The sequence below is a fragment of the Tasmannia lanceolata genome, unplaced genomic scaffold, assembly GCF_043159265.1.
Source record: "Tasmannia lanceolata isolate RefF3 unplaced genomic scaffold, GAP_Taslan_0.1 ptg000008l, whole genome shotgun sequence".
Classification (NCBI taxonomy): Eukaryota; Viridiplantae; Streptophyta; class Magnoliopsida; order Canellales; family Winteraceae; genus Tasmannia; species Tasmannia lanceolata.
In genome coordinates, this window is record NW_027518685.1 from 9,399,525 (window position 1) to 9,414,236 (window position 14,712).

Consider the following 14,712-nt stretch of genomic DNA (forward strand, 5'->3'; position numbering starts at 1 on the left):
CCATCCGCGAAATCCTTTTGTGATGGACGTTATTCCCAAATTATAATAATATCTGCCTTTCCCTTTCGGGCGATTGTAATCTTCTAATTTACGACCTCTAAATGGACTTTTAAAAATAAAAACACATACATGGTCAACATGTTATTGCTATGAAAACATTCACACATAAAAAAATTAGGACAATTTGATGGGGAGAATCGGTGCATGGCCGTCCAGAGCAAGGTCTAGGCCCTTTCGTTTTAGATTTTGAAATAATTTGAGTCCAAAACTAATTATTAAATTCAACATTCAATTCTCGTATGATATTCAGATTATTAATATTTTTTTTTCCAATAATCAGTTTTGAACTCAAAATCATTTCTCAAAATCCAAATCTAACAAGGCCTTAGTAGATAAACAGTTTGGATTATTAATTTGATTCCAATAATCAGTTTTGAACTCAATCATTTCTCAAAATCCAAAAGGAAGTTGATAAATAGTTTGGATTAATGAGGGTAAGTGTGGATGAACCATAGCACCAAATCCTTGACAAGTATAACAGCCTTAATAGTACAGCAGAAATAGAGTATAGCTCACATTCCACATTCAAAGGTCTCCATCATTATCCAATTTCGACCGTCGATCTACAGTAGGTCCACTAGATCAATGGTCCAAGTTGCCATACCCATATGCCAGTGCAGAACAAGTCCATCAAAATATCACCAGACCCATAACTGGAACTCACACAAAATGTCTCTAAAACAAAAAAAAATCAAATTTCCAATAGGCCAATGTAGGCAGTAAACTTCTAACAAAACAAGCCATGAACACAATACAATTGATTTGGCAACTGCCTGCCAGCGGCACTGAAACCTTCTCTAGAACTGGCAGAACTGATAAACTAAAACTCTCTGCAAACCAATATTTACTCTCATGCAAGAGTAAGCAACAAGTACCCAACTGCACTAGTAGTGTTACAATATATATCTCACGAGACCTACTGAAATATTTCCTCGTTCACTTTCTGCAACTCTCCTACTAAACACCCAAGCTCTGCTTCCAACTCTGAAAAGAAATCTGGAGGTGAGGGAGGACAACCCGCCTGTGAGACCAGATAACCAAAGTATTACGGGCCGTGAGGACCAGTGTTTGGCTTTCGGTGGTGTCAACTCCGGGAATCCATACAGAGCCCATGTTTCTTCGTATTCGCTGTAACGACAATTTATGTGCTTGGATGATTAGGATATCTTCTCCGAGGAAGCTTTTTGGTTTTGCAAACTCAACTTATCGGAGTCGGGACTATTGGCTGGAAGTGCTTTCTCGTGTGCTGACACTTCCTTCTGTGGGTTTTTGTCGACCTTGGCATTGAGGAACCGCCCCCCACAACCCCTAGCTCTTTTCAAAGCATGCTGGTGTCGAGATTCATGCATGTAGGGCTACACAAAAAACATTTCAGAACTGCAAGTTACTGAAGGCTGCAAAAGAGCTGGTAATCACAGATGAAAGGAAAAAAACATGTACAACAATAGATATATTTGCACAGCTGAAATGCTTTTGCCGAGACATCTGATGCGATATTACAATGAATTGCTAAGATATATCAATCAAATTGCATGAAAACTAGAGTTGAATAAACAGATAAGCGGGTCAGAGTTCGATATTGAACACCCTAAACAGTCAACAGTGCCAAATTGCACATCCTCAAAGAAAAAATCAAGAACTCATATTTATCTATTATATCTTTTCTGATTCAATAAAAGGGATATTAAGATTACAATAACGACGAGGAGACACAAAATGCCCAAGATCGTAGGGCATCAAAAGCCTCACCTCTAAGTGGAGAATAACTTGCAAATACGCCTTATATAAGCATAGTAAGGTGAGATAAGTCGGTGTTTGATTGGGATCTGTATTTCTGTAGTATGACTTGTATACATCTCCGTGAGTAAATATAACTCAATTACGAAGATTCATAGCATGCAAACCAATTTGGGCATAACTTAAAACAATTAATTCCCCATTAGCTATATATAAAACTGTCGGGCATAGCAGTAACCTACCAAATTGACTTGCATACACTCACGGCCATGGGTATATAAGTCATATACAAAAGACGCTAATCCCAAATAATATGTATAGACATATCACGACCATCTGTATGTAAGTAACAAAAAAAAAGATACTAATCCCAAAAATACTAATCCCACAAAAGATGCTAATCCCAAATAATATGTAGAAATATTCTCATGGCCGTTTGTAAGTCACAAACAAAAGATACTAATCCCATTGGTGAAGATCATCATGTGATCTTCAAATTTACATTTGTAATTATTATTGGTAAATGATTTCAACACTCCATTGTTTTGATAAGATGCGTGCAGCATCTTGTCGTTTAGTATTTAAAGGGCTTATAAGAGCTTTTTGAGAACCGCAAAATCCTCCTGACACCCCTTTGAATGCTAGACGATAAGATGATTCCCGCATCTTATCAAAACAATGGAGTGTTGAAATCACTTCCCTTATTATTTTGTATAAAAACCAAATAAAAAACTGTAAAGCACGAAAGATCCATAGTTTCGAGGTTGGATAACAAATTCGGGAAGGAAAACGTGAAACAGGAAATACTTGAAAAAAAAAATAAAGGAGAAAGGAGAAACGATAAACGAGAAACAGAGAAGCAAGAGAAAAATACATGGGAAACTAATATGAAATATGAGAGAAATATAGTGATGTTTGTTTAGTATACTACTGAAATCCATTCCCTTTTTTAGTTCACTTCAAAATATCTTCGCAGGTATATTTGGTAGTCATGAAACTACAATACTCATAAGTGGGATCACATTTCAACAAACCTTCAAATACTGCAAAGATAACATTCGTCTGGTGTGGTTTCACTAAGGCAAAAAACCCCTTATTTAAGTCTCTACAAACATCAGTATGCAATCATTCAAAATGGTTAAACAAGTTATATCAGCACAACTCCATAAGTTAGCATTGAAGTGCAAGAAATTGTCAACAAGAAAGGATCAACTGGAAGATGGGATTATATTTAAGCAAATCTTCAGATACTGCAAAGATAGAATTCGTCTAGTGTGGTTTCACTGAGGAGAAAAACTACTAATCTAAACCTCTACAAACATCAACAGCAATCTCGCAAAATGGGTGAACAAGTCAAAGTATATCAGCACAACTCCATAAGTTAGCACTTAGCAGTGAAGTGCAAGAAAATGTCAACAACATCCTTTATCTAATCTGAAACTCATCACATATTTGCTCCTTTCTAGCATCACCCAGTTAGGCATTAATACGTTTTTTTATTTTAGGATTATGAGGTGAAAAATTAATAACATGTTTTCAAATTTCCTGGATTGAGTTTCAATGAAACAAGAAATGAGAATTTTAAAAACACAAAACGAGTTTCCCATATGTTCCCTGCCCATTTCCAGGATGTTTCCTGTACGTATCCAGTACGTTTCTGAGACATTTTCAGTGTGTTTCCCAAGCATTTCCCTCATTTTTTAAAATCGATTTGTTTCCATTTCGGAAACACGTTCCAACGGAAATGTGTTTCCCACCTTTCATATTGTTTCCGGTAACCATGGAAAGATCACCCAAGAGTCATTTCTTTGGCCACCATGAGTGTCAATGAGCGTGATTACAAAGAGAGAAGAAACACTTTCTTTGTAGAAGAGGCAGGCCTCACTAAAAAAATACTGAACTAAATAAAAATTAAAAAGAAAAAGAACACCATACATAAAGGATTACACCTCACTTAAGAGTTTCTTAGTGTCCAATAACTTAAGCCGTTGGGCACGTTAAGCTTTCCTTTATAGAATTGTCAAACATAACACAGTAACCCCAAAAAAGAACATTTCATTTAATATGCCTGATACATAATACTCTATTATTATGTCACAAAGGTTCCTCAACCAACCATAAATGTGTTGGACTGTCGTGCCATGTTGAATATGCAAGTATCCCCAAGTATGGACGTGCTAATAAACAAAAAGTAGAAGTGCCCAGTATTGTTTGGCTGGCTTAGCATGGTGTCAAAGTTTACAGCACATGTTATTCACTTTCCAAGATCCATCACAGAAACAATCTCGATGACTACAATGAAAAGATCACTTCCATTCTCATTTAAGTATTAAAAGTGAAACTTCCCTGTTCGTTTGGCTACACTAGTGTTCTGATCAAGAGTCTCAACCTCAGTTTACTGTTACATCCAATGAAACTCTCTCCTGTCATGCTATGAGTAAATTGGCAACTCACCCATTTGCCATGTCTATTGTTGTTCCCCAATACAAAAGGATTTGATCAAGGGATAGAAATACAATATGAACTTCATAAGAAAGAAGAGTGGCATAATGGGAGCAATTAATTAGGTTCTGAAGTGGATACTCAAGATGCCTAAGTTCTGGATTTTATACACACAAACTAATAAATAAAAATCCTTTAATAGGGAATTGAAAAAAGTTACACAACAGGATATGTTAAATGCCGATTAACTGGGTTATGAAATGCCTAAACATAAAGAAAACATTATTTAATAAGAACCCAGAAAGCATAAGATGTCTGTACAGGAAGTATACCTTCCGATACTTAATCAATTTATTTTCTGATTCAGCTTTTGCACGAGATTGCCGGCGCCGTAAGATACCATGATATTGTTTTGCATTGACATACACAGGCTCTTCCACTGCATCTGATGGCAATGGAACCCCAGCTTGAATCCCCACCAGGTGAGGATGGATCTGAACCAGACATGATCAATGAAATACCAGATTTATACAAATTATAAATTCAGTTATGATCAATAATCAGAATAACGGAGAGAGATCATATAAAAATACGGCATCGGAGAAGTGTGATCTGTGATGTACCACAGCTTGTGCACCATAGGTAGCAACGATATTCCCACCATAGGTAGCAACGATATTCCCATAGTAGGAATCCGGATATGTGTATCCAGTTGGAGCCTGCAAAAAATGTTATCCTTTCAATATCCAGACTCCATAACTGTTACAAATTTTGATTTCTCTCACTGACTTATAAGAATCAAGGAATTAGGACCATTTCTAGTAAGATTCCAATGTCAACACATGGTTTGGAGTCATAGCGAAGTTTAAGATGCAATTTTCCATGATCCCGAAGTTTATGCCAAGTAGAAAAAATTGTCCCAACTAAAAGGAAATCTACAAGTTAATTTTCCAAAGGAATTGGACAGGAACACAGCCAAAATGATGCTTTCTTAGAAAAATTTTAAGCTTGTTCTTCAATGAAAACAAAAATACATTTCTGGAGTATCTTAGATGGGAAGGATTTCACACTTGATCCGTTGTGGATTAGTATGCTCATCTAGGAAAGATGGGTAACTTCAGACATTGTAAATAAATTGAATTTCTTTTTGCGTTTTTTTTCTGAGTTTATAATTGAAATTCTTTTTGGTGGCTTCTGCTATTACCAAAAGTCATCCCAGGAAGAGCTTTGTCTTCTTTTTCTGGAGTTTCTAGGTATAGCTATTTTGAAATTTCCATTATTTTCATCTCTTGAAACAAGTGGTAAACTTATAAGCCATGACACATCTCTGATCATACGATTCCCTTGAACTCAAGCTTCTTTTATTTAGAGACTAATTGGAGCTCAAAGTGGACCAAAATTATCAATGTCTTACTTAAAATGGCAATAACGGATTCAGTTACAAAAGATCAGAAGTGGGTCAAATAAATATATTAAAGAATTGGAAGTGCATTTTTTAAATAAAAAATAATTTTAGTATTAGATAATAAATAAAATGCTCATACTGCTTATCTTCGTTCTCAGCTATTTTGGCTGGAAAAGGATTCTCAAACATGAGGACTAAGTGGGATTAAACATTATGAAGATTTTAAGTAGTTATAGTTGATTTAGGACCATTTCCCATGATAAAAAGGCTGCAACTTACGAGTTTAACTCCGGAAACTTTAGTTTTCATGGGTTGTGTCATTATTAGGACAGTTCTTAGGTGAAGTTTCTTATGTTCATCTAAGACTTCAAATATTTTTTGACAAAGGGGCAGTCACCCATCTTAGTTTATTTTTTCTGTTTTCTGCTGGAGTTTCCAGTTTATTATCTTCTTCAAGTTGCTGAGTTCCAATCTTCCAGAACTTGAAGGACCTCTGACGCAACTGTTTCCTGATGCTGGAAACCTGTGTGCTGAAATTATACTGATCTGTGGTATGTAGTGGCTTGCAATTTCTGCGTTAAAAAGTTTCAACCCAAAAAGTTAAATTACCTGGAAATTTCTGCACTTAGAAATTTTCTGTGGCCAGGAATTTCTTTAAAACTGTTTAAGCAGCAGGGTACTATAGTAACTAAAATGTATAAGCAACCAGTACTTATCATATAAGGTAAATCATGGATCATCTACCATAGTAAAATGTATAAGCAACCAGTATTTATCAAATTTAAGAAGCGCACAAAGGGAAAATAGCATCCAATTGCTTTATCAACTTTCTGATTAGAATGAATGTGGGACCCCATTTGACTATCAACTTCGAGAACAGTACCATAGTCTGTCCAACTTGAACACAAGAAGTAGGAACCGTGTGGTCAGCAGATGGCGATGTAATGACAGGATGACTGATTCCAATTGCAGGAGACAGACGTTGAGTCTGAGGTTGTGAGTCTTGTGAATGCTTTTTCTGATCATCAGATCCACCATTATCTGGGTGACCGTAATTAGCCATCCAAGGAAGTACATGGTAAGTGCCTTGTGAACATTTGGATCACAGTGCAAATATCACATTGGACAAACATAAAAAATTAATGATTTCTTAAAGAAGTAGAAATACGAGTGACAACGAAAATAAATTTAGCAAATTCAAATTTTCCAAAAGAAAAGGTGCGAATATCTGCTCATAAATGTATACATATACCTACACAAAGTTAGATCAAATTAAAAATGAAGACATCCGTAAAAAGGTGGGAGTGGCACCAATTGAGGAGAAGATGAGAGAGCACCACTTAAGATGGTTTGGGCATATCCAAGGTAGGCCTTTGGATGCTCCAGTGAGAAGAAGTGACTCGTGCCAAGTTGACGGAGTAAAAAGAGGCAGGGGTAGACCGAAAACAACTTAGGTAGAAACAGTGAGGAAAGACTTGAGGGCTAGGAATATAACAGAGAACATGACCTTGGATAGGATAGAATGGAAGAAAATGATCCATGTAGACGAACCCAACTAGTGTCAGGATTAGACTTAGTCATTTTGACCAGAGGGGATCCTTTCACCTTCTTCATGAAAATTTTCTACAGGATTAAACTAGTTTGGGACAAAGGCTTAGTTGAGTTGAGTTGAGTTGATAGTCGTCCGATTGGAGTCCTAATAAGATTAGAAGTACCTACAGTAAAGAAAACCCCAAGACTTTTAACCCTCATATTTATAACCCCCATAATTATGCTGATCATTTTTATGTGGGTTTAATACGAAAAGGTGTGCATGATCCTTGGGATCTGATTCAAAGGATAGGGAAAGTGACCTAGGGGTTCAGCAAACTTGCTTAGGAAGTGTGTCACCCCCTTCTAAAGTATTCACTTGCTTCTAGCTAAGCCCTTGAAATCATACACATTCAACAATAAAGCAACTTGGGATTGGGGCAAAGAGTATAATGAGATACAAATATTAATACAGAAATAGACAAAAACACAAGTGTTCAAGGAAATTTGAATAAATGTAGGAGGGCTTGCCTGGCACCAACAAGCGCGCGCGCACACACACACACCAAAAAAAAAAAACATAACACATCATAGATATGTAAATGTACATGCATGATGGATACAAATATTTACTATGAAGTATATGACAATACATCCATGACAATTTGCAAAAATCCGTAGATATAAGCCACCCACCAACATTAAAATTCTAATGATGAGTACAAGAGGAACATAACTATGCTAGAAAATAGACTTTTTCCTTAATGGCCAAATACATGAACAAATAGATTGGTGTTCCCATTCTCAGTACATGGTTCGCGTATTTAGTGACACTGATGCAGGACAATACCTAAACGAGGGAAAATCCTACACTCCAATGGGATAATGGGTTCTAGGAAAGTTTAGGGCTAACTCTTAAGAGGCTAAAGACACCTACTGGTTAACTAGGGTTGATTTAAGGCACAATTAACTGGCGGACAGCAGCAATATTGAGGCTTAAATTTGCATTAAATAATGCGAAAGAACACAATTATCATGAAATAAACCTTAAACAAATTAGTCGACAGTTAAAGGGTCCTTCGGGTAACTAGTTAAGGGCAAACTTAGGCTAAAACGGGGTTTTCGACGTGCGACCAAGTAGAATAATTAAAACTGTACCAAAACCTATGAATTAAACCTTATTTTGATGAGAAATCAGCAATAATCCAATGAAAAAACAGTAATAAATTTCCACAGCAACAAAACGGGGTTAAATCAGTCCAATTTAAGCCAAAAGGGTATTTTGGTAATTTGGACAGATATGGAAATTCTGGGTAAACTGCTGTGGGTTGAAAGATAATAGGTTTAAATGATGAAAAAAAAACAGATTTTCAGGTTTAGGGGACTGCTACGTTGGCCAATTACGCTTTCAATCTCCAAAAGCAAGTTTTGAGGCTTGAAAGGTGTGAAAATTTGATTGGCCTCGAAAGGGGTTGTAAAATTATGAATTTTGATTGCTACGGCTATGGTTTAATCCCAAAATAAGTCTTTCAAAGTTTCAAGATGAGATTTTAAACGATGTAGGAGATATTTGGATTTTGGGTTTTTGTAATTTAGGGTTCAAGAACACACAAAAATTGAGGAACTAATGACTTACTTGTTTATGGCTGATTTAAGAGGAGAATATAAGTGAGAAGATAAGAGGGGATTGAGAAGAATGGCTCCAAGCCACCAAGAAGAGAGAAAAGAAGAAGTTCCAAGCTTCAATAGCTTCTTTTGCAAAAAAAAAAAAAACTTTAATTCCTTATTCAATAGTCAAAAGTCCATTACAATGCTTACATAACATATATTTATAAGAAAAGAAACCCTAAAAACTAACTTAATACCCAAGCAACTAATCATAGCCATCCATCTAAAGTAACATAAATAAAACCTTGACTAAAACTTACCTAAAATAGTAAATCCCGTAATACCATATTCTAAAACTGCCTATAGCTTAAGCCAAATCAAGTCCAAATCGTGTAATCTTGGGCTCTTTAGATAGGTAATCGAAAAACCTTTCTAAAAATACCAATCAGCCCAAAAGAACAAGATTTGATGCCCTAAAAAAATACTACAAATAAAATAACGAAAATAGAAAATAAATAATAAAAAAACAACTAAAAGAAAAAAATGTCAACATAGAGTGGACGCCATGTGGCATGTGGCACAACACATGTGGTATATGTAGCATATGTGAACGTCCATCTCTCATGCAAAAATAAGTCATTCTCCTTCCCACAATTCTTTCTTCGCTTGCAAACTGTAAATCCTCCTCCCTCGTTGATGTCCCCATCAGACACCCTTGGCCTGTCCTTTGGTCATTCAGGTTCTTAAGATGTTCTTAAGCTTTTCTTATGGATACATCATGGGCGATGTGTATGCATGAGAATCTGCGATATGATCCATCAGCCATAGACATGATTTTAATTAGTTTTTTCAAGAACTGTGATGTGATCCATCAGCCATAGACATTATTTTAATTAGTTTTTTTTTTCATGAGACACTTGTTTAGTTCTTTTATTTGGGATTTATTTCTACTTTTAGCTATATTTTTTATCCTAAATGTGGTGGATATCCCACATTTAGGATAAAAATGAGAAGGTTATAGAGGTTCTAAGTAGTTTTTTCATGAACTGTGATGTTCTTAAGATTTCCTACAACCACTCAAGCCCAAGCCCAAGTCCGCACATCATTAATTCAAAATATGGACTCGCTATTTTAGTAAGGATTGACTATTTTTAGTACCCAGTCATTCCGAAGAACACTTGCCCCTACAAAGCTTGACAAAAAAAAAACCCTAGCACCATATAAATGACCCAGAGGAAGCCTTAAGAGGAGTTTCGGGCATTTGATTTTCCTCCCATTACAGCCGCCTAAGAGTAGTTGTCACCCCTCTCCCATTCATTGTTTTTTTCTCTCCTCCCTCCACTCCTTTCTCTTCCTTAACCCCACTCCACCCCCCGGGGATTTGGGGGGGGGGAATTACTTTTATTTTCCTTTTTCCCTCGCAATTGGGTCATGAACCATCCCACCATCTCTCTCTGACACATCCCGTATCAGAAGATCAAGACTAGACATCAGACACGTCATTCCCAAGTACGGAACACCTTCGCTTTCATTTTCAGCAGCCTGCCCATAATTCCATACCCCTTGGAACCGTTCCAACAGTCCTTACACCTTTATTTTAACGGGAACAACCCCACCCTTGTCACCCATAACCCCTACCTTGCTTTTACCATTCACCTATCATATCCTTACCCCTTGGAACATCTTGTAGGACATACTAGTCGGATTTCAGAGATCTGCTAATTGGGACAGATTTACAGTTGAGGACTGATTTTATTTCCTATTGATTAGTTACTTCTTGTTGGGACTTATAGTATGGAACAAGGTATAGATATTTAATTTTAGTGATGATTGAAATTTCTAGCCCTAGAATTTATTTAAAATCCTTTGTTGATTTTATTATTCTGGTTGTGGTTGTGTTTATGCTGGTTTGGAGTTGTATGTTACTGTTATAATTGAATTAGAACTCTTTTATTACTCCTAAATTCCAGAAAGCTCACCTGTGAAAACTAGTTTTGCACCAAACTGCCATGCCTTGGATGTAGTGTTTCGGAAGTCATAAGTCCATGTTCTCAGTAGTGATATGTTTCCCCTTTTCAGTGCATTTATATTCTGTTGATACATAAAAAACAAACAGCTTCCCTTCCATCTGCATTATCTGTATTTCCTGTCAGGATTAAAGACCTATGCTCAAGAAGCTGCAGTTTCATCCCAAGCGATATGTAAGCAAGAACTGCCATGCCTTGGATGTAGCGTGTAGAATGTCATAAGTCCATGCTCTCGGTTAATACATTTTTCCCCTTTTCAGTGCATTTATATTCTACTGATGCATAAAACTACAGAAACAACTTTCAATCTACCAGCACTGTTTCCATTTCCTCTTTAGATTAAAGACCAATGTTCATTGCTATTCAGGTGACTGATAAAAAATGTTTCACAAATTCTAAAGCACCAAGAAAAAATAAAAAACGAAGGAGAAGGAAAACCATTTCATGTTTCAGTTCATGACATGAAATAACAATGAATGAGATTGCATTTTGTGAAACAACTAATTACTCCAAAAGCTTAAGCCATTGGAGAAGATGCTATTCAATCTTTTATACTTTAGCACTCCCCCATCACATATGGCCCGTCTTTTTTTTAGGGTTGGCCTACACGTGTCAAATATGGCCCCTCTTTTGGGTTGGCCATTAAATGTGGATTTTTAATATCAAGGAGGTTTGAACTCAGGTTCTTTGCTCTGATACCATGTGAAACAAACCAATTACTCCAAACGCTTAAGCCATTGGAGAAGGTGCTATTTAATCTTTTATACTTGTAACATTTCATGAATGAAACAGACGATACATGTATGACACGCGCAAGGAGTATGGACAGGCATTTCAGAAGAATACCAAATTTCGAAGAAAGAACGCATACTGAGGATGTCATGATGCTGATACAACTTTCGTCGTGAAGTCAAAACTGACACTTGAAGAAGCAAAAGAATCCAGGTCGAATCTATAACAAGATCGGTTAAAAAAAACCTACTATTGTGGTCTTATCTCAAGCTGCCAGATTGAGGATGCTGGCCCAGTCATAACTCATCTTTACAGATCACCAATGCATAACCTGATTACCTCAATTTCCAGCTTTCCCTACAGACTCAGAAGCATGCAAGAATGAAACGCCACATTCATTGTCCCAAACAATCATCACAGAACTAACCAAACGAAGCAAATAAACAAATGAGCAAAGTTCAATTACCAACTCTGCCACACAGGCTACTAGCTTTACATATAAATTTGTTATACCCAAGCAGATATGTTGTTTGTTCGTTTCTCACTTCTCAGTTCGTTTCTCACTTCTCAGGGCATATTATCCCCCTTTCTAAGTTTAAATTTCTAGGTACAACCGAAGACATCCAGCAGTATGCCATTAAAGCGCATAGCGAACTATCCAAGAAAAAAAGGAAGACTAAAACACAAAACTCCTTTCAGTAGATCTTTAGTATTTACTCTTTATAGCTTGCTCCTTCCAAAGGTATGGAATTCTGGAATTATGAGAAGTATAGCAGGACAAAAGTAGATATGAAGTAAAATTACCTACAAGTGTTAACGTATTTCAAACAACACTAGGCATCCTTATACCAGCACCACAAATCACACAAGAAAGAATCCAATCCTTCCCCAGAATTTGGGTCATTAAATACTTACCGCAAATAGAGGGATGGCTTATCCAATCTCATGTAGTAGGGTGACTTGAGACTTTGTTTCCTTTTGTTTGTTTTTCGAACAAGTGGATGTCTTGAGATGATGCAATAATGAAACTGTTAGCGTAGATAGTTTTTTCTACAGGTAATGCTAGAAACAGTCCGTTCGTTCCTCTATGAGTCTAATTTCAACTACAATGTCTCTTGCCACCTTGCGTTGCTTGCTTTCTTGCATTATTCTAGCCAATACAGTTCATAAGCTTGTCAATATTTCAGGGTGTTAGATAATGACATATGGCCACATCAATATAATTCCCAACTCACAAAATGCTGTCTCTGTGCCATTCTTATTATAGATTTAAGTCTATAAAAGCCTGCTTTTAAACCCTCGGCACATGTCCTTGCATAAAAACTTCTTAGCTGGTAGATACAGTCAGACAACTTCTATATACATGTTCATTTCATGTACCTATATGTTATGTACTTAAGTTCTTAGTTTCCACCCTTAATACGACTCTTTTACAAGTGAATTTCTACACGGCAGACCGTATCCTAACGGTGGAACCAGGCTGAGCACCCAAGACTCCAAAAGAAAGTAGAAGAGAACTCGACAACATTACAAATACTGGAGTAGAATTTCCATAAACAAGGGCCACGAATCCACTAATCCGGAAAACTATAAATCTATCGAACAAACCTCTCCATGAGAAAGTACCCCAGTTATCCTATCTCCCTTTTTGAAGCAAGAGCTTTGGAATTGTTCAAGAGAGAACGGTTCTCGTAGTAATATATTCTGAAAACATAAAAAAAATACAGATAAGGAAGCAAGATTCCAATAACATTGATCCTTTCAGTATGAAACAGTTATAAATAAACAAACTCTTGTCCAGTATCCTCAACCCATGCAAGGCTAAACAGGTTGTACATTTCCATTCCAATCAACAGGAGATGATGGAATCAACTTGTTCCAAGCTTTTCCTTAATGATCGTTACCAAAAAAACCCACATTGAATCACTCACCTGAAAATTATCTCCATCAAATAGTGAGCCATTTGGCGAAGCAAAACGTACCCACATGAAGAACAAATGTTGTTCCTGATATTCTCTTTTTTGGCCTCCAAAGGAACCGAAGAAGATGAAGAGCATCTGATTGTGGTCGGAGATGCCCATTTCTTATTTCCAGGGTAGGGCAGAGAGAGAGAGAGAGAGAGAGAGGGAGAGTTTTATACCGAAAATACTATGATATGAAGCGAATTTGTCTCGCAAAAAATTTGGGAACCGTAGGAAAGTTGAATCATGGGGGAGTAGAATTTAGGGCGGAAAGAGAAACGTTATTGGTAATGTCTCTTAGTGCCTTGCTATTATACAATTGTACTCGTCTCTCGTCAAAAACGAAAAGTAGAGAAACAAAATCAGGTGCAGGAAAGAGTGCCATCCCAAATTCCGAATATATCGGAAAAATTGTAATGGGGGATACCAAAATACTAGAATTGCGAACGGGGGACACTCTTTTGAAAAATTGTTAGAGAAGGACAAAATCGGGGTTATCAAGTCTCTAAAGGGAGGTTGTCAACCCTCTGAATGGGATTAACAAACTCTCAAAAGGGAGTTATCATCCCTCTTTAACAATTTTTCAAAATTGTGTCCCCCCGTCGGCAATTCCAGCTTTTTTGTGTCCCCCATCGGCAATTTTTCCCAATATGATCCGAAGTTGATGAAATTTCTCTCTCACTTTCGGAGTAAAGCGACCTTGATCCGACTCTAACGATAGCTATCGACCGAGAAACTATGGTTTCGGTGAAAAACGATCTGACACGTTAATGTATCAGTTGCAGCGGTGGATAAATGTAACATAAGTGACAAGTAAATGATGGACGTGATATTTTGATTTGAAATCCGGGGGTGTGATAGATTTGAAATTCGCAGAGGAGCGATGGTATGGACTGAATGTTTTGAGCTATTTGAAGCGATAGGTGTTATATTTAGCAGAGGATTATCTTTGAAGAGGGCATAATTTTGCTATTTTATAGGGATGGGAAATGATATTTCCACCACCTACTTCCATCAATTCCACCCTCTTTTCCTATGCAATGGATGCACGAAAAATTTGAGCGGCTAGAATCATCCAATGACCGGGGCATTTGTTTAAATATATCATCTTGGGCTGCAACATGGTCGGGTTGGGTCGGGTTTCTCAAAACCTTAGCCCAACCCTCGATCCCATTATCTCGGCCCTGACCCACCCTGATCCTGAGTCAGA

At 37.0% G+C, this 14,712-nt stretch overlaps 1 protein-coding gene across 1 annotated transcript; it reads right to left on the bottom strand.

The window, feature by feature from the left end:
• Window positions 1–732: 732 nt before the first annotated feature.
• NF-YA4 (nuclear factor Y, subunit A4) lies at window positions 733–6,707 on the bottom strand. Its single transcript, XM_077386155.1, has 4 exons — window positions 6,528–6,707; window positions 4,863–4,958; window positions 4,572–4,733; window positions 733–1,415 (listed from the first exon to the last, which is right to left on the bottom strand). Exons 1-4 carry the CDS (start codon window positions 6,705–6,707, stop codon window positions 1,218–1,220), a joined length of 636 nt encoding a protein of 211 aa, XP_077242270.1. The 3' UTR covers window positions 733–1,217.
• Between the last annotated feature and the right edge of the window lie 8,005 nt (window positions 6,708–14,712).

What these genes read in the sequence shown, in the direction of transcription:
- NF-YA4 (XM_077386155.1), bottom strand. Translation starts at nt 6,707, where the DNA reads ATGGCTAATTACGGTCACCCAGATAATGGTGGATCTGATGATCAGAAA. An exon ending in TTCAAGTTGGACAGACTATG is followed by an intron (nt 4,959 to 6,527) that starts GTACTGTTCTCG and finishes CATTTTTTGCAG; the next exon opens with GCTCCAACTGGATACACATA. An exon ending in AATTGATTAAGTATCGGAAG is followed by an intron (nt 1,416 to 4,571) that starts GTATACTTCCTG and finishes TTTTTTGTGTAG; the next exon opens with CCCTACATGCATGAATCTCG.